The sequence below is a fragment of the Triturus cristatus genome, chromosome 9, assembly GCF_964204655.1.
Source record: "Triturus cristatus chromosome 9, aTriCri1.1, whole genome shotgun sequence".
NCBI classification, from domain to species: Eukaryota; Metazoa; Chordata; class Amphibia; order Caudata; family Salamandridae; genus Triturus; species Triturus cristatus.
This window is the reverse complement of record NC_140592.1, coordinates 860,925,036-860,947,684: the sequence shown is the minus strand read 5'-3', so window position 1 is coordinate 860,947,684 and position 22,649 is coordinate 860,925,036. Positions and strand designations below refer to the sequence as shown.

General features: G+C 47.6%; 1 protein-coding gene across 4 annotated transcripts in view; it reads right to left on the bottom strand.

Moving 5' to 3' along the window:
• LOC146798974 (uncharacterized) overlaps nucleotides 1-18,954 on the bottom strand; it is a 384,553-nt gene extending 365,599 nt beyond the window's left edge. For 2 of the 4 annotated variants that reach the window (XM_085628024.1, XM_085628026.1), the window contains exons 1-2: nucleotides 18,815-18,954; nucleotides 18,528-18,592 (exon numbers count right to left, since the gene is read on the bottom strand). In XM_085628024.1, the coding sequence (XP_085484150.1) occupies nucleotides 18,528-18,592; nucleotides 18,815-18,884 (135 nt within the window). In that variant the 5' untranslated portion in view covers nucleotides 18,885-18,954. The other 2 variants (XM_085628027.1, XM_085628025.1) reach the window with 2 other exon arrangements.
• Between the last annotated feature and the right edge of the window lie 3,695 nt (nucleotides 18,955-22,649).

The following is a 22,649-nucleotide window of genomic DNA, read 5'->3' as shown; positions in this document are numbered from 1 at the left end:
TTTGAGCCCCTCGATTTGAAACTCTTGACTTTTAAGGCATGTTTTTGATCGCCATCACTTCAGCTAGGCGCTTGGGTGAGTTGGGGGCTTTGTCCTGTAAGTATCCTTTCTGCAAGATCTTTTCAGGCCGGGTGGTTCTGGTGCCGGTGCCGTCTTTTGTCCCTAAGGTTAATTCTGCTTTTCATCTCAGTCACGAGGTGATTTTGCCTGAGATTTGTCCTGATGCTTCCTCGGTTGAGGATTGTCGTTTGCACTGTCTTGCTGTGCGGCGGACTTTGCTGTGGTGTTTGCAGGTGGTGGAGTCCTTCCGGAAGGGGTACGCTTTATTTGTGAACTTTGATCCTACGAAGAGGGGCGAGAAACCTTCCACGGCTACGTTGAGTCGTTGGATTTGGTCTACAGTCTTGTTGGCTTTCAAGGTTAAAGGGAAGTATCCTCTTATGGGAGTTCAGGGCTGTTCTACACGCAGTATGGCAGCTACAGTTGCTAAATTGCAGGGTACCTTGGTGGTGGAGATCTGTAGGGCTGCGACCTCGTCTTCCCCTGTCCAACACTATCGGATTGCTGGGCTTGAACGTTTGGATAATGTTCTGGGCCACAGGGTCTTGTCCTTTATGAGAGAATAGAGGTGTTTTTGTACTGTGATTGGGGCACATTATTAAAATTTGTGTTCTTTATCACTCAGTTTTCATTCTCTGTTTTTTTGCTTGCTATGTCCTCACGGGTTGAGAAGGAAGGCGAGAGAGGGACGAGAGGTAATACGTCCATTACTACTGATAATACTCCTAGTCCTACTCACTCGCCTTCCTTCTAGGTCCCTCCCGCCCTCCTGGTGCGATCCAACTAAGTGCTAGCTCTGCTTGTTTACATACAGGAGGAGGTGGGGGAAGGCAGAGTTTTTATAGGGTGGGGGTGAATCAATCAATCAGGGAATTGTGAAGTGCGCCACTCACCCACGAGGGTCTCAAGGCGCTGTGGGTAGAGGGGCGGGGGGGTGCAGCTCCGGTTCAACCGAAGAGCCAGGTCTTCAGACTCTTTCTGAAAGTGTGCAGAGTGGGGGAACATCTAATGTTGATCAAGAGCTCGTTCCAGGCATTTGCTGCAATGTAAGAGAAGGCTCTTCCACCCGCTCCGTTTCTGCGGATGTGTGGGGTTTCTGCGAGGGCGAGGTCAGCGGAGCGGAGGTTTATCCTGGGTTTGTGGAAGGACACTCTTTTGTTGAGGTTTTTGGGACCAGTGTTGTGGAGGGATTTGTAGGTGTGTGTGTATGTGTGAGTAGCTTGAAAGTTACTCTCTTCTCGACAGGGAGCCAGTGGAGATCTCGCAGGTGTTGGGTGATGTGTTCATGTCAGGGGATGCCGAGAACTAGTCTGGCCATGGTATTCTGGATGGTCTGGAGTTTGTGTAGCAGGATTTGTTGATTCCAGCATAGAGGGCGTTTCCGTAGCACAGTCTGCTTGTTATGAGTGTGTGGGTGACAGACTTTCTGGATTTGGGGGGGGGGGATTCATTTGAAGGTCTTGTGAAGGATGCGGAGGGTGTTGAAGCAGGTGGGGGCGGCGGCTTTGATTTGGTAGGTCACGATGATGGAGGAGTCGAGTATGATGTCGAGGTTGCTGGGCATGGTCCGTGGGGGTGGGGGGTTTGCCGAGGGCGGTGGGCCACCAGGTGTTGTCCCAAGCTGAGGGGGTGGATCCGAGGACGAGGACTTCTGCCTTCTCCGGGTTGAGCTTCAGACAGCTGCTACTCATCCCGGATTAATTTCTTCCTGGAAGCCGAGTCTGCTGGCATCGGGTTCCTTCGTGAGGGAGAGGATGAGCTGGGTTTCGTTGGCATAGGATACTATGCCGAGTCCATGCTATCTGACGATGGTGGCGAGAAGGGGGCCATGTAGATATTGAAGAGCATCGGACTGAGCGACGATCCTTGGGGTACTCTGGAGTTGATCTCTGTTGGTTCGGAGAGGAAGGCCAGGAGTCTGATTCTTTGGGTTCTGCCGGCAAGGAAGAAGCAGAGCCAGTTGAGGGTGGTTCTTTGTATGCCGGAGTGTGGTGGGAGACAGTGTCGAAGGCTATGGAGAGGTCTAGTAGGAGGAGGACTGCGGTGTGGCCTTGGTCGAGGAGCATGCGGATGTCGTCTGTGGTGGCAAGGAGGGCGGTCTCGGTGCTGGGGTTGCTGCGGAATCCAGATTGGGGAGGGTCGAGGATGGCGTTCTCCTCAATGAAGTTTGTCAGCTGGGCGTTGACGATCTTCTCTGTAAGTTTGGCCGCGAAGGGAAGAAGAGAGATGGGTCGGTCGTTTTTCAGGTTTGTCGGGTCTGCAGAGTGTGTCTTGAGGAAGGTCTTGACTTCTGCATGTTTCCAGTCGTCAGGAAATGTGCCGGATTCGAGGGTGGCATTGATGGTTCTATGGCGATGGCGGCTCTGTGGAAGATGTGCAGCTGGCAGGGGTCCGTGAGGGCTTCTGAGAGAATACTCTTCATGGTTCTTGTGGTATCTTCTGTGGTGACCGGGTCCAGGTGGCGATGGTAGGCTGGTTGTCGTCGCTGGAGGAAAGGGTGGTTTCTCGAGTCTGTTCGCTAAAGTTGTCATAGAGGGCCTCGATTTTCAAATGCAACTAGGAGCCGGGCTTGTTGCAGAGGTCCTGGGAGGTTGTGACATCCGTGGCTTCGCTGCGGGGTTTGGTGAATTCCTGGATGATGCGGAATAGTTCTTGTGAGTTGCTGGAGTTGGCGGGGATTTTGGTTTGGATGAAGGTCCTTTCGGTGGATCTAATGAGTTGGTGGTATTCTGTCATGGCGTTCTTGTAGGTGGTCTGGTTTTCAATGGTTTGGCTGTTCCTCCATCGCTTCTCGAGACGTCTGCAAGTGCGTCTGGATTCTTGGAGGCCGGTAGTGAACCAGGTGGCCTTCATAGGGCGCTGTCTGTCGGGGTTGCGTAGAGGGGGCGAGCTTGTCTGCGCAGTTGGTGATCCATCTGTGTAGTTCTTTGGCTGCAGAGTTGGCGTCGGTGGAGGCGGGAGGGGGATCATGGTTGAGGGTGGAGTTGAGGTGCCCCTCTGTGACCTTGCATCTGGGTCTGGGTGGAGGCAGAGGGCTTTATGGGTTAAGAAGGTAGGTGAGGGAGAAGGACTAGGAGTAATGCCATTATCAGTACTAATGGACGCATTATTTGAAGAGATGGCCCAAGTACAAGATTTACCTTTGCACAAGCTTAGGGTCACAAGACCCGACTGTAGGATCTGCTTCACATGGGTACCCCCTCTTTTTACTGGTGTTTCACTATTTTTCGACCTTAGTCTGGCTGTGGCCCTACTAATCAGGACCCCAGCCTAGCTGCTTCCTCTCTAAAATGGTTTCCATGTACATTAGGTACATTTCTAATTGGATTCTGGAGTGCCTTATAAGCCCCTAGTATATGGTATACTATGTACCTAGGGCATAGGTACCTCAGAGGCCTACCAGGGGCTGAAGCATGTATTATGCCACCCCTGGGAAGCACTCCAAAATGAAACCAAAGGTCTGCTACTGCAGTCTGGGTAGGGTGGTGCTTGCACCCCTTACTGTGGTATGGGCTACCTATATCACTACCATTGCATACACATATAAAACCTGTAAGTCACTCCTATGGCAGGCCTTAACAATCCTGAAGGCAGAGTGCTTGGTTTTTATGTGAGAGGGTGCCCCTGCATGAGCAGAGCCCCTCTGCAGCGTTCGGAGTACCTCCTCTGATGCGGTTTGTGGTGCCTGACCATATACTCTTATGTGCATTATAACCTCGCTGTAAATGCTAACTTTGGGATGGCTGCACGGAAACATGTCGTGTTTGGTGTCAAACGCTTTGGAATACTACCCCCCTCCCCGCCAGTTCTGGCGGTGGGTGGTAGCATTCCACCCTTCTAGAGGGAGAGACATGTTCACACTGGTCTAACCCGGTAGGACTTTCTACAGCCCTGGCATCTCAAAATGGATGCCTCTACCACAGACACGGGTCTGGCCTCCTGCTGCTGACCGAAACTCCGGCAGGGGAGGCCTGGACAATAGGTTTCCTGTCCCAGGGAGGTGTAACCACCTCCCCAAACAGGCAGATGTGCATTGGGGCTGGGCGGGAGCACTCTCTGGTGCTTTGAAGTCCTGTACTGGGGGCACACTTGCTGTCCCTGTGCATAGTCCAATTCAAACCGGTTGCAGGGGCTACCTGCCCCAGCTCTGGCGCAAAACTGGACAAAGGAAATGGTTGTAACCACCCCTCATTCCAAACCCTCCCATAGGTGGGTCCCTAGAGTATGTCCAACCCCCAAACTTTGTATAAGTATGGGAACCCAGTCCTTGCGACTTTAGATTACCCTGGATAAAACTCTGCAACATATATCCTGGACCTTCGACGTTTCTTCTTTGCTTAGAAGTCTGAAGAAATCTCCCTTGGGGTCAAGGAGTGACCCCCTGCTTGGCAGGCACCAAAGAAGCAACTGACCGGTCTGCATTGCTGAAGCTCCCGCCGGCCGCCGAAGTCTTTGCATCACCAGAGGTGGATTTCCGGACTTCCCCGAGGCTACCCCGTGGCTATCGTGGTGACGTGGAACCGTGACCCCTGGACACCGTGATCTTTTGCAGCACCATCATCTTCCAGATCTTCCTTGAAGTTGTGCTTTGGGCTCCGAGTAGCCCCAGCATTGAGCATCTCCTGCACCGAAGATTTCTGGCCTCCACTACACGAGTAACCCATGGGCCAGTTTCCAGTGCGACCGCTCGAGGCTCCTTCGCGATCGCTAGCCCGTTGGCTAGTGGGTCCCGACGAAGGCAACTCCTCTTCTGATTGGGCTTTCCTGGTTGCTCCAGACGTGCCCAGACTTACCCTCGCTGGGTAAGTCCCCCAGACCTTGCTGGTCTGCACCGCCATCCTTTCTCTGATTCCAAGTGACTTGCCGTTGCCAAGGCTTGTTGGGTCCAATCTGGTCGCCGACACCACAGCACTCGACAGACTTCGTGGGACAGCTCGACTCCAGCTCCTGGTCATCATCGGCACCTCCTGGACCTCGTGGCTGAAGAGTCAAGACACCCGTCAACTCATCTGAAGCACCTGACATCTGGGGAAATTGGTCTATCGTGCACTTGGTCACTGGTAAGTGACCCAGACTCTGTCCCCTCTGCTTTCAGGTTCCTTCCATCCTACAGCCAGGCTTGGATCGCTTCGAACACTTCTCCTCTTCACGACAGCAGCACTTCTTCGCCAGCTTCCATTAAAATCGACGACGCGACCCGACACCAAAAGACACCTATGAAGCCGGTTTTCCTGGGTGAGGTAACACGAGTACTCCGGTGCTCCCGTGGGTGCTAGCCCTAGAACTTCCTAAGTCCAAAAGGGTTTGGTCCTGACTCATTACTAAGTGTCCCTAATCTTTAAATTTCCAACCGCGACATTGACCATAGAAGCTAACGGGAACCCACGGCTGTGTTTACACACTGCACACGGCCCCCGTGGGTCCCCTGTGTCACTGCCTCGGGTGGTTCCTTGGGGTCTCAGTGATTCTACAGGCTCTAGGCCTTGTGTCTAGTTCAGTCGTGGTTCTCATACCAGTTTTTTGGTATATGGTTTGGTACGCCCCTAGGGCCCAAACGTGTATTTGTGCTATTACAGTTGATTGCTAACTTGTAAATTAAGTACTTCTAACTCCAGTCTCATAGAGACTAGAGGGGTGTGTTTTATCTTAAATACATATATTTTCAATATATACCTGGTATGGTTGTCCTTTCATTTGGTCATTCAAGAGATTATAGACTGGTAAAACAAGCTGCTTTACATTCATTCAAGACTTATCCTGAAGGCTGCTCTCCATAGCTACCACTAGGATAGCTTTCAATAAAGGTCGTCTTTAACCTATCACCATAAGTGGTAGTTTGAACTGATACAAGGTGCCCACTATAATTAGTGGACAGCATATATCAGGCCAACTTCTCACCCAGACAACAAAACACAAGTCTATTAAAGAGAGCAGGAAGAGTTAAGCCTTTCAAGACAATAGCTTCTAAACAGGAAGCATTCCGTTTCAAATAGGGAACTTCTTCACTAGTAAGGAAGAGAGATATATCAAAATGTGGTTTTGACACGCTAGAAGATTTTTTATTTTTAAATTAGGATCTGCTCATTACTATTGTAAAATTCCACTACTCATTTGTCTTAGTAAATTACCCTAAATTATTTCTCATTATGTTCCACATTTGTTAGTCAACAGGTCAAAATGTGGCTTTCATCCACATTGAATTTTGTTGACAATTAAGTGACACTATTGAAGTGCAATTGTGTTTTCTGATCAATAGCACATTCAAATGGGAACCTACACAACAAAACTAAAATTTCTGCAATATATGCTTTGTTCAAAAGTGTGGTACAAGAAACAACCGTTAGCTGATACAGCAATACATACATTCGTTTTTTTTAGCAAGCCTTCTTTTCACTCTGCAGCCCTATGAGCCATTGAGGAGAACACTTCCTGCTGTGACCCTCACCAATATTTACCAACAACAATCAGCCGTGTGCCTCAAAATAGCTATATAGAGATAGAACACAGTTTAGAGACTTTCCGATAGCTTCCTGTTGCGCTCATGAGGCAGAAGATGCAAGACCTTTGTGGAACCTGAACCTCTTCCAAAAGAATCTAAGATTTTGAACTGATCACATTCCTATCCTTACACCAATAGTCAAACCTTTTTTGAATGCTTAGTATAAGATGTAAGGATAGAAGGCTTTCTTGACTTTTGAATGCAAACAACTACATCTCAGAACAGCCTATGTTTTGAAGCACAACCTTCTCAACTTCCACGCCGTAAGATGAGCAGCTAGGGACCTCTGAGCTAACCGAGGATGACAGAGGAGGTGGGTGCAGAGGGAGATGAAGATATTGTTGGATTAATTGTTGAATTAAAGTCAGATGGCTTCTCCCTGGTCAATTTCTCCTGCACATGTCCCGAACAGGAGCACTCAGGCAAAGATGGGGAGATAGGACCTGCAAAGCTCCTATGTACCTAGCTATACAGTACCATCATATTATAGGTTAGGATAGGCATTTGGTGCACTGGCTAGCTGGGTCTTGGCTCACGCACCAACATATGCATCCCTTCAGGGGCAGCGGGAGGAGGCCCTCAATTGCCCCTAGACGGACAGGGAATGGTCCACCCTTTTAGAGGGTCCTGTTCACATACCCCGCAATGCCCGATTTTGTTTTGATTCAGCTATATATTGTGCACAGGGCCTACCTCACTCCTGCCAGCATAAATAGATATTTTTCACTGCACAGTTGATGCCTGCCCCCGCTGTGAGCTAATAAATGCGGATATTATACATATGCTTTGGGCTTGCCCTCTCTTACAAGGCTATTGACGAGGAGTAATGAGTCACCTAATACATTGTACTGAGAGTGCTCTCTCCAACACATGGGAGCTATGTGTGCTAGAACTATATTGTAGGAACAAGAAACACAAAGTCATGTTCTGATTTATTGACTTGGGTTTATTACTGGCCAAAAGACGGATCACTCGCAGATAGAAAAACCTGATCCTCCACACCTCACAGCCTGGATGTAGTCATTCACTAACTGGGTGCAAGCTGAGAGTGTGGTCTTACATAAGGAAGATCCCTTGTGTCTTTGCAGACACCCAATAGACAGCAGCTGGGATGCCATTATGGCTGACCTGCCCACTGATGTACCTGATGCTTCCCCATTGCCAGACGCCCTGTGATAGAGAAGTAGGAGATGGGATGCAAGACGCGCTGCCTCGGTCATAGACCCCCCCCCCCCGCCATGCCTGCTGCAGAGATCGCGCACCGCCACATGGCGTTACCTCCAGCGATAGGGTTTATGGTGAAGGACACATGAAATCAATATAGCAACTAGATGAGTGATGCTGCTTGATTGGGAAGTGGGTTGTGAAGTTAGTGCTAGCATAACAGATAATCTTAATATTTCTCTGTTTATGTAGGATGTAGATTGCTTTTAGGGAAATCAGGTGGGTTCTTGCCATTGAGCAAATGTTGCTTGCTACTTTTGCTAGTGTCTTTACCTTTATTACCCTATTGACTGACATTACTTGAGGTTACTTAGTAGTCTACGTGTAGTACTATTGCTTTCTCTTCTATAAAGGAAGTACATTTCTGAAGAGCTCTTAGGATTGCTAACAACTATCTCATGTTGAAAGACTAAAGAGAGTCTGACTGGGACCAACATCCCTGTATTTCCATCCCTTCCAAAGTTGCCCCCCATACCCACTGACTGGCAGCGGTTTTCAAGATTAGGGGAACTAATGAATCTACCTTTTGCAGACTTTCTGAGATTAGCCACCACTGAAAATTCTGCCGTCTGGACTTTTTAAACAAATATCATTGTTTCATAATCTTGAGAGTCTGAAAGACAATGGTTCACCAAATGGCAAAGACGTGGCTCTAGGCGATGTCCTGCCCACGGAACAACCAGCTTCATTGCTGACATCAGACATTGACCCCTCAAAAAACATTAGGTGGGAATTTGTGGAAGAGATGGGAGTTAATGTGTGTGTCCAGCAGCATCACTCTCCTTGATTCCACAGACTGGACCTCTCTCGGTTCTCAACATGGCACCTATAAACAGTGTTTCTTGAGCTAGTTGCAGTTCGATTTCTGGAGATTCCAAACAAATCCCAGGCTTTGAAGACAATCACAAACTCTTCTATTGTTTTCCACCTTAGAGAAAGGGGAGATACTAATCAGTCATCCAAGTATGGACACTAGATGTAGTAAGTCCACTACTGGGGCTAGTACCTTCATAAACACTGTTTGATGATCACGAAATACAAAATGGAAGGGCTTACAACTAGTAGTGCTGGTCACTTACTGCAAATTGATAGAACGACAGCCCCCTCCAACAGATTTTGAAGATAAGCATCTCGAAGTTCCAGAGTCATTAAAAAAAAATCTCAATTCGATATTTGCTGGATCATTCACTGTTGTGGTCATCTTGAATGGAGTGTACCAGACAAACTGATTCACAACCTTTAAATCCAGCACCAGGTGAAATCTTCCATCCAGCGTTGGTACCAAATACAAGATAAAGATGGCGTCTCCGAGGAGAATGAACTCTGGTTATTGCACATTTTTGATGAGATACAATATTCCTTTCAGCTGGGATTTTTATGTGATACTAGAAGTTAGTTCTCTAGAAGTAGAACTTAACTCAATAGAATAACCACTTTGGGCGATGGACACAATCCATCATGTCCTTTATCAGCTGTTTCCATTTGCTCAAAAAAAGGTACAGTGGGCTTCTTGCAACCACTGCACTGCACATTTCTGGTGGAATGATTTCCCTGCAGGAGTTGACCTGAATGGTTGCAACATTTTCTTCCCTTATGCGGTTTTCTGCATTAGGTCATTCAATTCTGGCTTTAAATGTTTTTTATTAAAAAGTTGAAGTTGCTAGGTCATTGATCTTTGTCCAGCATTGAGCTTCCATTATTTAAGCCAAAGTAAACGTCTACATGCCATGGAGGCACGGTTAGAAGTAACAGAGGACTATCATGAATCAACGTTGCAGCTAGAAGGATCTTTGTTAGTAATTCCATGTTCCACAGGATTGTTAGGTCAGCACTCTACCGAAGACAGTCAAATACATTGAAAATCTTTAATAATGTTTGAGCTGCATAAAAAATTATTCTGGTAACGTTGGAAGCAGCATGTGCACATCTAGGAGAACTCTCAACATTTGTATCAACTGGATCTGTCAGCAATGACACTTGATGCCAAACAGACGGTTGATTTTCATGCTTGAGAGAACAGAATTTACCTTTGGCTCTGGAGGAAATTATTCCTGAAATCTTTGTAATAGATACCGTTTGGTAAAACTCTGTGGAAACGTAGGATTTATTCATGTCCTTTTATTCCTTCCATAATATATCTGCAAGATTGATAGAAGACAAAAGACTGAAGTTGAGATTATGATTGCTGAGCCTACCTACTGTACCACTCTCCTGCTTGCTGTTTCACAGAAGACCCTAGTATGTTTGCCCTTATTTAGCCCGGTCATTAGTTACATTCCTTCTGCAAAAACCTTTGTACCACTACTGAGCATTAATCTTTGCACATTTAATTTGGTTTTATTTCTTTATGGAAAAAACATAAACCACTCGGAGTTTTTACAAAGAGCAGGGTGAGGACTAGCTTCTACGTCATATAAACAGAAAATGTATGTTTGTATTCTGAAAGGCCAGATGAGTTCTGATTTGTCATAATGAAACTGGAAGGTCATTCTAAGGTTTAGGGGCCTGAAAGCAGAATGACCATCCCCCACTGAATGCTTTATGTATCCTGGGAATCTGAAGAAGAGAATGACATCAAGAAATCCGCAATCTCTGTGGATAGTAGTGTTTGGATGGTTATCAGAATCAGATGGGGTTTTACTGTCATTGATTTTATGAATCAAGCAGAGGGTCCTAAAACCGATTCTTTGGTCCAAGGCCAGCCAGTGAAGAACACACCTTGCCGCTGTCATGGAATTATATTGCTTTACTTTACAGACTACTATTACTGCATAATTATTAATTTTCTGGACCCTAGTAATTTGGGCTATCTGCAAGCCTGAATTCAGAGCATTAGAGTATCAAACCTAGCCAAAATGAAAGCGCATACCACTATGGCATTGAAAATATATGGAAAGAATCTTAGAATGCTCCATGCACATTCAGTAACCCAAATCAAGGGTCAACAAATGATGAAAATAGGCCACGGCCATGACGGCCAAGGCGGCAGACGCAGTCTGAGACCGCTCCTGATCTCCTACCGTAGCTGTCAGCATCCTGCCAGGGCATCTCCCAGGACACCACTCTACAGCCTTCAACATGTTGCCTTCTGTCTGTGGAGGCGTTGCAGGTACAGGGTGGTGGAGCCAATCGGTCTGTTTGCACCGCACCACCAAGATAGCGACCGATGCCCATCGCAAGTGACGGAGGCTGCTGGAGGATCAACGGGGAATCAGAGGGCCGGCGGTTGTACAAGCGGGGTGTGCCGCAGAGAGAAGAATGAGGTGGTGACTAACCCATGGTGCCAGACAGTGAGAAACCTGTGCGGCGTGTGCATCCAGAGAGGGAGCAACAGCCGCTGAAGTGGGTGCTGTTTCCCGCTCCTCTGCTGCTGATTTGGCACGGACCAGAGCCAAGAGATTGGAACACGAAGCTGGCATAGAGACCCCCCCTTTGAGGAAGACGTGGACGGTGTGGGGACTGCTGATCGCAGATCATCCCCCCCTCCAGTGCAAGTTGGCGGCGACGCCTGCGGGTGACTGCCTCCCCATGGACATGGTGGGGGGTTAGTGGCCCAAGAATCACTTTCCTGGGGGTCATGGCCCTCCAGTCTCCTGATGTCGTGGAGACTGGGCCCTGACTTGATTACTTTGTAGAACCAGCTTAACCTCCCCCACCCAGAGAAGCTGCCCCTGTCGATCTGCGCTCAAGGGACTATGGCACAACGCACCATCGAAGCCGCCCTGGCTGCTCAAGCTGCCTGTGGGTAAGTAAGCCGGGGTGCATCAGACAACTCATGGAGAAACCTCGAGCAGTGTGGATCCACACTTCCTGAGGGCCAATTGGCATGAGAGACTAGTGCTGGTGGTGCTCTCCATGACCCATCCCAGTGGCCTAGATCCTGGCTGCTCGTGCTACCGTGGGCAAGTGGGCTGGGGGAGGCCTGGACTTCAACAGTTGACAATGGGGTAGGTTTACGGCATACGCCATGGGCAAGGACAAATCCCAGTCACTTGCGCAGGCCCAAACCAAAATAGACCATAATACAGTTGCAACCTCCAGCTGTGGAGACCGCCTCTCCTCTCAACCGGTGTTACAGCAATCGCTTGAGTCTACTGCAAGCAATTAAGAGTAGAGAACGGCAGAGGAATCCAAAGTGAGCAAAGTCAAAGTGAATGACTCACTCTTCCGTCAGGACTTCCAGAATGTTGCTGCCTGTTTCACTGAGGCCGAGCAGCAGGTATCCTCAGCAGAGGAAAACATGGGAATCCTTAAGAAACAAATGTATAGGTTGCTCTCCACCACGGCTGCCCTGGAGGAGTGTGCTCAAGATGCTAAAAATCGATCGTGTAGAGACAACCTTAGATTTGTTGAGTTCCCGAAGGACTCAAAAGCTCTGAATGCCGAGGGCTTTATGGAAGAGCGGCTGTGATCCTGGATCCCAGATGGCGTACCTTCGTGGGGGATGGGTGCACAGATCCCCGACCTAGTGGCCTCTGCCCGGGGTGCCAGCAGGCCCATGGATAGCTTGCATACTCAACTTCCTCTACAGGGATACCATCCTCCCGGAAAAGCAGAAACACCCAGATCTCCGCTTTAAGAACTTCTGTATTATGATTTTCCCGGATTACACCAAAGCGTTTCAGCAATGCAGGTGTTCCTTCGTTTACTTAAAACCTCAGACAACCTTCAATATATGCTTCTTTAACCAGCAAGATTGAAAGTGATCTTTAACTCTAAAACATACTTTTTTTAAACACCTGAGCAGGCCTGGGAGTGGGCGGTGGAATGGAAGGACCTCCGTGGCCCCCCTGAGTCTAGAGCAGAGGGGGGGGGGGGGGGGGGGGGGGGGAAGGATCGCAGTGGGGTTGCGGCCAGGCCTGAAGCTGATTGGGAGGCGACACACTGGATCTCGTCAATACCGAGCCCACACCCATGGCAGCCAGGGGTTTTCGGGTCATAACAAGTAGACAAGGGATGAGGGGGAGGAGAAGACCACGGCTCATGCACAACAGACTCAGTGGGCCCACCGGACTGAGAATCCGGCATGGCTCTGGAGGATCGACCAGATTCCATGGGTGAGCGGCACTAACTGAAACACACTACGAGACAGCAGATGGTTAGGCATGATAAACTGTTATGGAGGAGAGCCCCAATGTTTACCCCTTTTCTTTTGTTTCTTGATGGATTATGTTAGGGTTAGGTTCAGGGTAACATGCTTCGGGGTTAGAAGTATAGGGTGGGTGAATTGGTGGAGGGAATGTTTGTTGAATCTAGTTCTTATGACACACACAGTTGACAGAGGCCGCAACCAGACCCAGTATTGTGCTAAACATAGGGTACCTAATGGGGACTAACAGCTGTGCAACACCACCGCCCCATCCTAACCAATGTCACATCTCACCCAATGTCACATACGGACTGCCCAGAACTCATTTCAAACCCATCTCCTGGAATGTTAATGGATGACTGGACCACATTAAGTGTTCATCCGACCTCAGACATGCCAAACTTCACCAACTCGCTATCTTGTTGTTCCCAATAAAACACTTTCTGTGCGCTCACTGTCCTTTTCTCAAGACTGAGTTTACCACTCGGGGTTTGTCAGGGGCTCAAGGGGACTGGCTATTCTGGTCCATAGGAATTTTCCACTGGCGATCAACACTACTCATACAGACCCGGACCGCAGATATATCGGGGTCGAGGGCTCCCTGAAGGACAAACTCTATAATTATGTATAAGTATACATCCCAAACCAGGCCTAGGATGGACATAGCCTGCGAGAAAGCCCATGTGGTGCCTCAACGCTTGGCACAATACTGACCCCCACTGTTCTGAATAGCTGGAGCTCTTATCTCACTTTGAAATAAACAAGGGTATGGTTGACTCGGCGGGTAACCTCTGTGCGGCGGGGAAATCCACTATCAGAGGCCTCGCAAAGGGATTTATCCATAGCAAAGAAAAGGAGAAAGTAGCGCAATTAACAATCCTTGAGGCCCAGGCCCTGTCCTTAGAGTAGCAGACTCAGATTCTCCCTTGGCCGGCATTACCCACAGACTCGAGGTTGTGAGGCCCTCCATCAGACAGACCTTGCTTGAAGAGGCCAGATAGTTTTGGAGGGCGGCAACCCAATGGATAAATGAAGATGGCGATAAATCCGGTAAACTCCTGTACTGGTTGGACACCAGAGAGCTTGCTTCTAAAATAATCACCCCAAATCAGAGACACAAAAAAGTAATCTATTAATGCATACTCCCAACATACTACAAGTGTTCAAAACATTTTACCAAGACTTATATGCCCCCAAACAAAGGCACCAGCGGGAAGCTGAACCCCCTTGATAGCCAAGATCCTGTTGCCTTTCCTTCCCAGGCGTTTGCCCGTGACCTAGATCAACCACTCTCGGCTGATGAGATAAAAGCTGCACTTTCGGATATGGCCGGAGTTAAGACACCCGGCCCAGATGGGTTCCCCATCAAGGGCTATCAGACATTTCGCACCATACTGGTCCCCCACCTGTTGGCCCTCTATAATAAGGTGATTGCCATAAGAATTTTCCCACAGGAACTTGATGGGGCCTGGACTATGGTAATTTCGAAACCAAGAGTGTGCCTCTTACAGACACATTTCATTAATTAACTCCGAAATGAAGATATTTGCGAGGGTTCTGGCTAACCCAGTATGGCAAACGTTGCCATACTTGATCTACTCGAATCAATGCAGTTTTATGCCGAGCCGGAGTACCCAGCACTGCATTTTATAGGTGGAACTCTCCCAGGCGCGTAAACTTCAAAGACCCACAGGTCTCCTTTTAATAGATTTTCGAGAAGGCATTTGACACAGTTGATAGTTCCTTATTAATTAGCGTCCTGGAAAATGCTGGCCTAGGGCCTTACTTTCGCAAACTCATTCAACTTCTTTACCCTCACCCAGCAGCACAAGTTCAAACCAATGGATTCCTTTCTCTCCCATTCCCCATACAGAGAGGGATCCGTCAGGGCTGTCCCCGTCTCCCCTTATCTTTGCCCTGGTGATTGAGCCGCTGACGACACTCATACAATGTGATGCACAAGTTAGTGAGTGGGCCTGGGACGATGGAACCGAGGAGAAGATAGCACGATAAGCCAACGACGTTCTGCTGTTCCTTACAAACCCACATACCTCGGGCCCTCGCTGGCAGACCCTGCTCGAGCTATTCGGTGAGGCCTCTGGACTCCAGGTGAATAAAACAAAATCCTTGATGGTCCCAGTTAGGGAGACACCAGCGTCTGCTCACAGTAATCTGGCATCCTGGCACGTCGCCTATCCATCAAATACTTAGGGACTTACATGGAGAATCAACCTACCTCACATGTGTCAGCTTTGAAGGTGGACCTCCAGAATTGAAGGTGCCTTGAATGAAAGCCATTAACAATTGCTCCAGTGATCTTCCTATACCCAGAAGTAAGAACTCTGCCTTGTTGTTGTTAGACTCTAGGAATGTGTGGACCATCCATTCCTGGAGAGTGTCCAGACAATCCTACATGTTTTCTCACTCCAGTGCTTCTTGGTTCAGATAGGCCATGATCTGGGTGTCATCCACACATAAAATATCTGGGATCCAAACAAGCGGTAAGGCGCAACTGAGGTTAAACAGAGATTAAATGGCATTTGGGACAAGGAGGAGCCTCGCAGCACACTGCAATTAATCAGGTCACTTGATGACTGAAAAGTAGCCAACCTTAACTGAGAGAGCCCTTTCAGCTAAGATCTAAACCAATTCCACACCATGCCTTTGAACCCAGGGACTGCATAAAGTTGTTTAACGACTAGCTTTCAAATGATTTTATCTAGGTCTACTAGAAATGTTTTATAAAGCTGATATGTAGTGAGCAAGGCGGTCCGCCACCGAAACGCGTCTAGGTCATCATCTTGGATTACATACTATTCTTTGTCAAAATTTTCCACGGAGTCAGTGCCTGCTTTGTATTGTTATCAGGACTGGTACAATATATATATATATATATATATATAATTTTTTTTTTTTGAAGCAGGGTGATCACATCTTGCTTTAATTGGGTCTGCACCATACCTGATAGATGAGGTTAAACAATTGAGGAGCAGATTACGATGTTGGGTGGAAACTTTCTTCTCGACTACCTCTTGGAATCGGTTTCGACTGATCGCGATAGGCGGTTCCGACTGACTGATTACGATGTTTCCGAACACCGTTCGGTGGGACTCCCATGGTAGCCCGTGCTCTGCCCAACAACACAGGCTCCTATGGGAAAAATGAGTGCCTATCACGGGCACCCCATGGTGCCGGCTATACAGTGCATGGTTTTACAGGGTGGTCCTTTGGGTACCCCCGCAGGCCTCAGGATGAAGGGGGGCTTTCTACGGGCCTCTATTGTCAGTTTCCGACAGCCATTTCGTGTCGGACAGTCCGACTCGGAAAGGCTGTTAGAATCCGACATCGTAATCAGTCGGTCGGAAACGCTGTCCATATAGCTGTACGATTCGGCTCAGACTGACACAGATTCTCCGACAGCCGGTCAGAACCGATTTGGAATGACTGAATGGTTTCCCTTTCCGACCGCGAACATCGTAATCGGTAGGACGGATTGGATTCAGACCAAGTCGGGCGGATGGGCTCTGACACGGCCTAGAAGAATCTAACTGTCGGTCGGAGGCTTTCCGCATAATATCATAATCGGTCCAGAAGTGTTCTCCCCGTCAGTACAGAAGCTACAGCTTTGAGCACAAGAGGGGGACAGGGATTATGAGGGGAACCAAACCTAATAGAGGATAAGAGTACATCCATTGCTTTCTCTAATGGTAAGCTGAAGTTGGACCACTTTAATTAACACCGCCTTGAGACCCTCACAGGTCAGTAGTGCGCTCAATAAACCCTGGTTTTGATTTATTGAACCTCCAGCATAAGGATTTCCACCTTGCCGAAGAATTCTAATGCAGTACACTAACAATAAAACATATGTAAACATTTCAAATAGTTTAATTGTAGAGGCATAATCCTTCATGCACAGTGGGGAAGGGGGTACTCGAACTGTCCTATATGCTGCAGCTACCACCATTCATAAGCAGGTTTGGCCACCTATTCTTTGCTCTGGTGGCAGCACTATACTCACACACTGTGTTCTGTTTCTGTGCTTCGTGTTGCTTTACAGCCAGCATATTTCCAAACGTATAATGCGTTTATGGTTTATGGAAAGCATATTAAAATTAAAATCAAGAATATTTGATGGGAACTGAAACTTACGGGTACCATGTGGCGCCAGGGGTGCAGTTCCTACATCCTACGTGTTTGAGAGCCTGGGCAGGGGGCATATTGCCCACAACAGCAAAACTGTGGTCTTGTGTTCTAACATCTACGAATCTACAGAACTACGAATACTGTAAAATATTATATGCTCCTACGAAATGTGGAGGAGCGTCACCCCACTCATCAGTCACAGAAAAATAAAATGTATTTTTTTAAAAAAAAATCTGTGACTACCTTATGCATGCGTGTAGTGCAGGGCTAGGCCGGAAGGAAGGGTTGGGCACTCAGAAGTGCACGTGTAAGTTTGGCCGGCCATCCTACGTTGGCCAAAGAGACATGCGCATTTTCATTTCTCCAACTTAGCTGTGTTCACAGCCAGGTGGAGAAAAGCCGCAGGCTCCCAGGGGCTGTCTGAGCAGCAGAGCAGGCCGCTCAGACCAATCCAGGCGCTGCTCTCATGGCATGAGAGCAGCCTCCAGCATCTGGATTGGGTAGGGAGACTGCTTTCCCAGAGACTGCTGGGAGACCACCAAGGCGGGTGTCGGAGACAGTGGTAGCGAAAGGAAAGGTACTTTTTTTTTTAAGAGCATTACTCCTCCCTCGCCCCGTCCCCCTTTCGTTTTATAGCAGCCACTAATGTGAATGCTGATAAACAGAATAACCATAGAAAGTAACTGAAAATGTGTGCCTAAATGTCATTGCTGCCCACTCATTTTCAAAAACATCGGTTGGGGGGCGGGGGTTTGCACAATTTACAAGTGCTTGTCTCACAAACAAAACAAAAAAATTCTATATCCCTACGAGGAGTAAAAATCAAAAATGTATCTGTAAATGAAGCCCACCAAGAGTGATTGCGACTCGTACTTTGAAAATGTCCCTCCTCGCCGCCCCCCCTGAAAAAAAGCTTTGGGTCTAGATGCGCCCCCGAGCTAGGCCACCTCATGTCGTAAGGGACTGGGAGGGTAGATGCAGCTGTAATGCTCTGTACAGCTAAAAAGGATTTCGCTTCATGACAACCTCTAGACAACAGTGTAATTGTAATCTGCATATCAGGTGCGAGAAGGGTTGTATCAAACGAAATCGAAGCGGATAGGACAGCCAAGGTAAATACCTGAGGAGGGACGCACGCACACTCCTTCCAGCAGTCTAAAAGGAAAGAAATACGACTCTGCTTTATGCAAAAGAAAGTCCCCCAAGACAGTCAAATATAATTTGGCCAGTTCGTGTCGTCAGAACGTAACGTTTTGAGTCCTAAACGTCAATTTCACAACAAAGTGCATTCTGGTCGTTTGTAGTCTTGATTTCCATCTGTTGGGCTGAAGCGCACTTGTTGCAAATTATTCTTGACAGAAAAGATGAAGACCGAAAAAAGAACATTTCCTAAAAGCATGGAGCAAAGGTAACAAGTTTGTTGTCAAGAAGCATTAAACAGTATCCCATTTGTTTCTGCATTTGCGTCGCAGAGGCGCAATGAACGCTTCACGCAGCGCTAAAAGTTGTTACCATGTATTTCCGCGCCAGCCGGTCTACAGGGTCCACGCCAGTTTCACACTCCATGTCACAGGGGTCTAAAGAGCAAAAAAGATAAAAGCCAAAATAAATTCCACTATTGGGTACATGATGGGCTTTCTTGGCACACATAGACGCTTCAAAGTCGGCTTACTATTTAAAAAAATCTGTTGAAAATAAAACTACCAAAAATCCTTACTTTCCCGTGCTAATTAAGTTAAATGAATTTCTGACCCGCGACAAGTAGGTTTTACTCAGATGGTGTGGTGGTTTCTAGGCACCTTCGTTAGTAAGCGATCTGCTGAGACAGGACTCCCGCTTACGCCGCCGTCTCCTCCCCCCTGCGGACATCCTCCTCCTCGGCGGAGGGCTGCCCCACAGTTCTCTGCTTTATCAGGAGCACGCCCCCTGGCGCCCCTGCCACTTCTTCACATCGGAAATGGACCCGGAAGATTGCTGTGGTATATGCTTCCCAGACGACAGCAAGCAGCTTGCTACGTGAGAGTCCAGTGCTAGCGATTCAGTCGTGCGTAACCTTTACAGTTTGGCATACTTTTTTTTGGCATTGTCATGCATTTAGCAATATGCGATTTGTACGCCTTTATTGTCCAATTCTTTATCTAAAGGAATGGTGGTAAAATTGTGTGTGTTGGGTTATCGAGATGTTTCGCACCATAAGGAATTGTGCCATTTTATTGTTTTGTATAAGATCGGTATTTATACAGCGTTTCTGTTCTTGAGGAGGTGCTTATTACTCCATGGGATACATCAGCGATATTTGTCATGCAAATTGCGTTACAATGTGTTATGCTTTTTGTCACACGGCTTGTAAGTGGTTTGCCATGGAATCCTCTGTTGCATAAAGCCGTCCATGTTTCATACCATATCTCATTAAGAAGTTATGCAGATTGTCAGGTAGGTGCTCATGGTTTATGGTGATTCTCCTCGGTTGAGCAATCCCAATTCAAAACTAGAGTCCAAGAATTGCCGGACCACAACCATTAAAAGTCCAGAACAATAAAAAGTCTATCATTTATGTGGCCCTGAAGCCTTTAAGGTAAGGAAACATAAGTACCATTTTAGCCAAATTTGAACTTATTTAAATGGATTCTATGATGCAACTCTATTACCATGGGCCTGATCTTAATCTTAAAAAGCTGGACTCTAAATGGAAAAAATGACTTTTCATTGTTGTTGTCTTTCAAACAATGTTGCATTTCTTTGACTTCTGTTTTGGATTTTTTGGTTTATAACTGCCAACCAAGCTTTCACTGGCCACAATATGTGCTAAGAAGGAAGCAAACATACATGTGTCAAATCAAATCAACCTTTATTGTTAAATTAATTACGACTACAGCAACACCATAGACCATCAATTAGCTTATAAAACAATAAAGTGAACATCTATTAATAAACTTATGGAAATACAAGTTGAAATGGTATCAAACAGAAAGGTAAGGGGTATGTAATCCATTTGCTTTGTACTTACTATGAAAAGTTTTCTAGAGAAATAATTGTGCAGTCTCAAATTGATATAAATGAGTACTGCTCAAATGCAATTTGCAAAAAGCTGGATTTCATGCTTTCCAATAAGCTGGAGGAACCTTTTACAAACCTCTCCACCATGCCCCTCCCCAATCCCACCCATACACCACGCCCCTCTCAAGCTCTAACTGAAAAGCTCCCTGCACTCTCCAAACTTGGCCCCAACTCTTGGACAATTCCATACCCTACCAACCTTTCAAAAAATGCCAAATAGAACCTCAAACATAAACTCCTAATCCGAAATCCTGAAACCCTTATAGAAGACAACTACCACAGCCTCACTTCCCCCCATTAAAACCAACTATATTTTCTACACCAAACGCCCCTCCAAATGGAAGAGTACCTTTTTACAACACCTCCCAGTATCTAGCTCGATTAAAATCCCCCATGGTCACAAACTCGCCACTTTCCCGACCTCTCTTTTCCCTGGTGAACTAACCATTTACATCTACAAAACTGGAAACATCCTGATTCAAGCCTCCGGACAGCACCTCGCAATTTTTGAACTCATCTTTAACACTCTTACAGACCAGCTGTTACTAGCTACCCCCCAAACCGCCCCTACTCCCAACCCTCTCCCCAATGACAGTCCTTGTTCAACAACTCCTACTCAGTCACCCTCTCTTGAACCATCCCCGTCACAATCCGATCCCCCATCACCTCACCAACCCCCTTCCAGACCCCCTCTCAACTCCCCTCTGCCCCCCTGAGACCACCCCCCACCCCCACGCTACTCCCAACCTTAATGACACAGCCCTCGCACTAACTCCTATTCTACCCTCCTCTCTGGATCCAACCCCCTCTCACCCCCACAATACACTCCCCCTAATCCCCTTGCCTCCCAATGACCGACCTAATCTAACACCCTGCAACCTTCCCTGTACCGCTCTATCCAGTCCCTTAACAACCATAACTCCTCAGATCATCACCCCTTCCCTCACAAACTTCACTTCCACCCTTTTTACCGCTACCACATCCCCTCTCACCCCCCATACTCTCCCCCTCCTCTCCCCCCACCCTCCACCAAGCCTTCACAGGTAATTCCCAGCCCTCCATGTCAACACCGGCAGATACACTCCTCCTTTCCCCTAACCTTTCCCAACCCCCCTCCTAACACGAAACCACCTGCTGTATCAACCCCTAGCAATACGACCACTCCAAACTGCCAACATCCCCTCCCTACCCCTCACTACATCCCTAACCCCTCCTCCTACCCAGTCACCTCCACTTCCTTCCTACCCGACCTCTGTCAGACACTTCGTAATTTAAACCACAATTTCTCTACCCTAACTACTGAACTCCCCCTTCTCAGAAAGGATCTCAATGGGATCAACTACCACAAACCCATTTCCCGCCCCTCTTGGCCCTATGCACCTAATACTAGCCACAGAAAACACCCATATCCGAAACATTGGATAACATCGCCTCTCCTCACCCGCTCTAACAGACCCCTTCGAACCTTGAATCCCTACTCCGCCCACAACATCTCTGCCCTCTGCAACGCCTACCGTAACCATCTCCCTCCTATTGACCCCTCCCCCACTCACTCCAAGATCCCAGTTATCCTGGGGACTATCAGAATCCCTGAGGCTCCGAGCGCCCCTAGACCCCCCCCCAACTCACCAACATTCAACTTCTCCCCGCCCCTAATACAAATTCTAAACCCCTTTCCTGCATGCTCGTTAATTGCTGCTCGGCTGTCCGACATGCGTCCGAAATCTCTGAAACCATCCTCAACGAGAATGCTGATATTGCCTTTCTTACTGAAACCTGGCTCAACGACCACTCCACACCCATCCTTGACCTCCTGGCCCCCACTGGCTACTCTATTCTCAGAAAAGACAGAACTGAAAAAATAGGGGGAGGTTTAGCAATTATTTATAAAGAAGAACTTCAACTCTCCTCTAAATTTCTAACACTGACTACACAACCTTTGAATACCTAGGAGCCGAACTTAAAATTAAAAACTCCCCCCCCCAATCCGACTCCATAACATATACCACCCTCCTGGTGAATCCCTTCCATTTGCCGAAGAACTATCCAACCTTCTTACTAAATCGCTACTCTCCAACCCCAATGATCTGTTCCTTGGAGATCTTAACCTCCACTGGAATGAGCCTGATGACCCTGCAATTGTCCTTCTCAGCAACCTTCTTGAGATCAGCGACCTCAAACAGTTCTGCCACTCCCCCACCCACGCCAAAGGAGCTACGCTTGACGCCCTCATCTCCAACCCTGATCTGACATCCTTATCCAACATCATGCCGATCAATTGGTCTGACCACCATCTTATCTTGTTCTCGATCTTCCCTCCAGCCCCTCCGGCCCGATACAAAAAAATAAGACTACAACTGTGACCAGAAATCTTAGGCAAATCCCCCCCGGCACTCTGGAATTTAAACTCCAATCCCAACTCAGTATCACTGCCCCCTCCTCTAATGCTAACAAACTCACTGAGCACTTTAACAAAACTGTCACTGAGGTTCTTGACCAACTTGCCCCCCTGAAAACGAAAACACAAAAAAATGTCCCCTCTAAATCTTGGTTCACCCTTGACCTTAATAAAGAAAG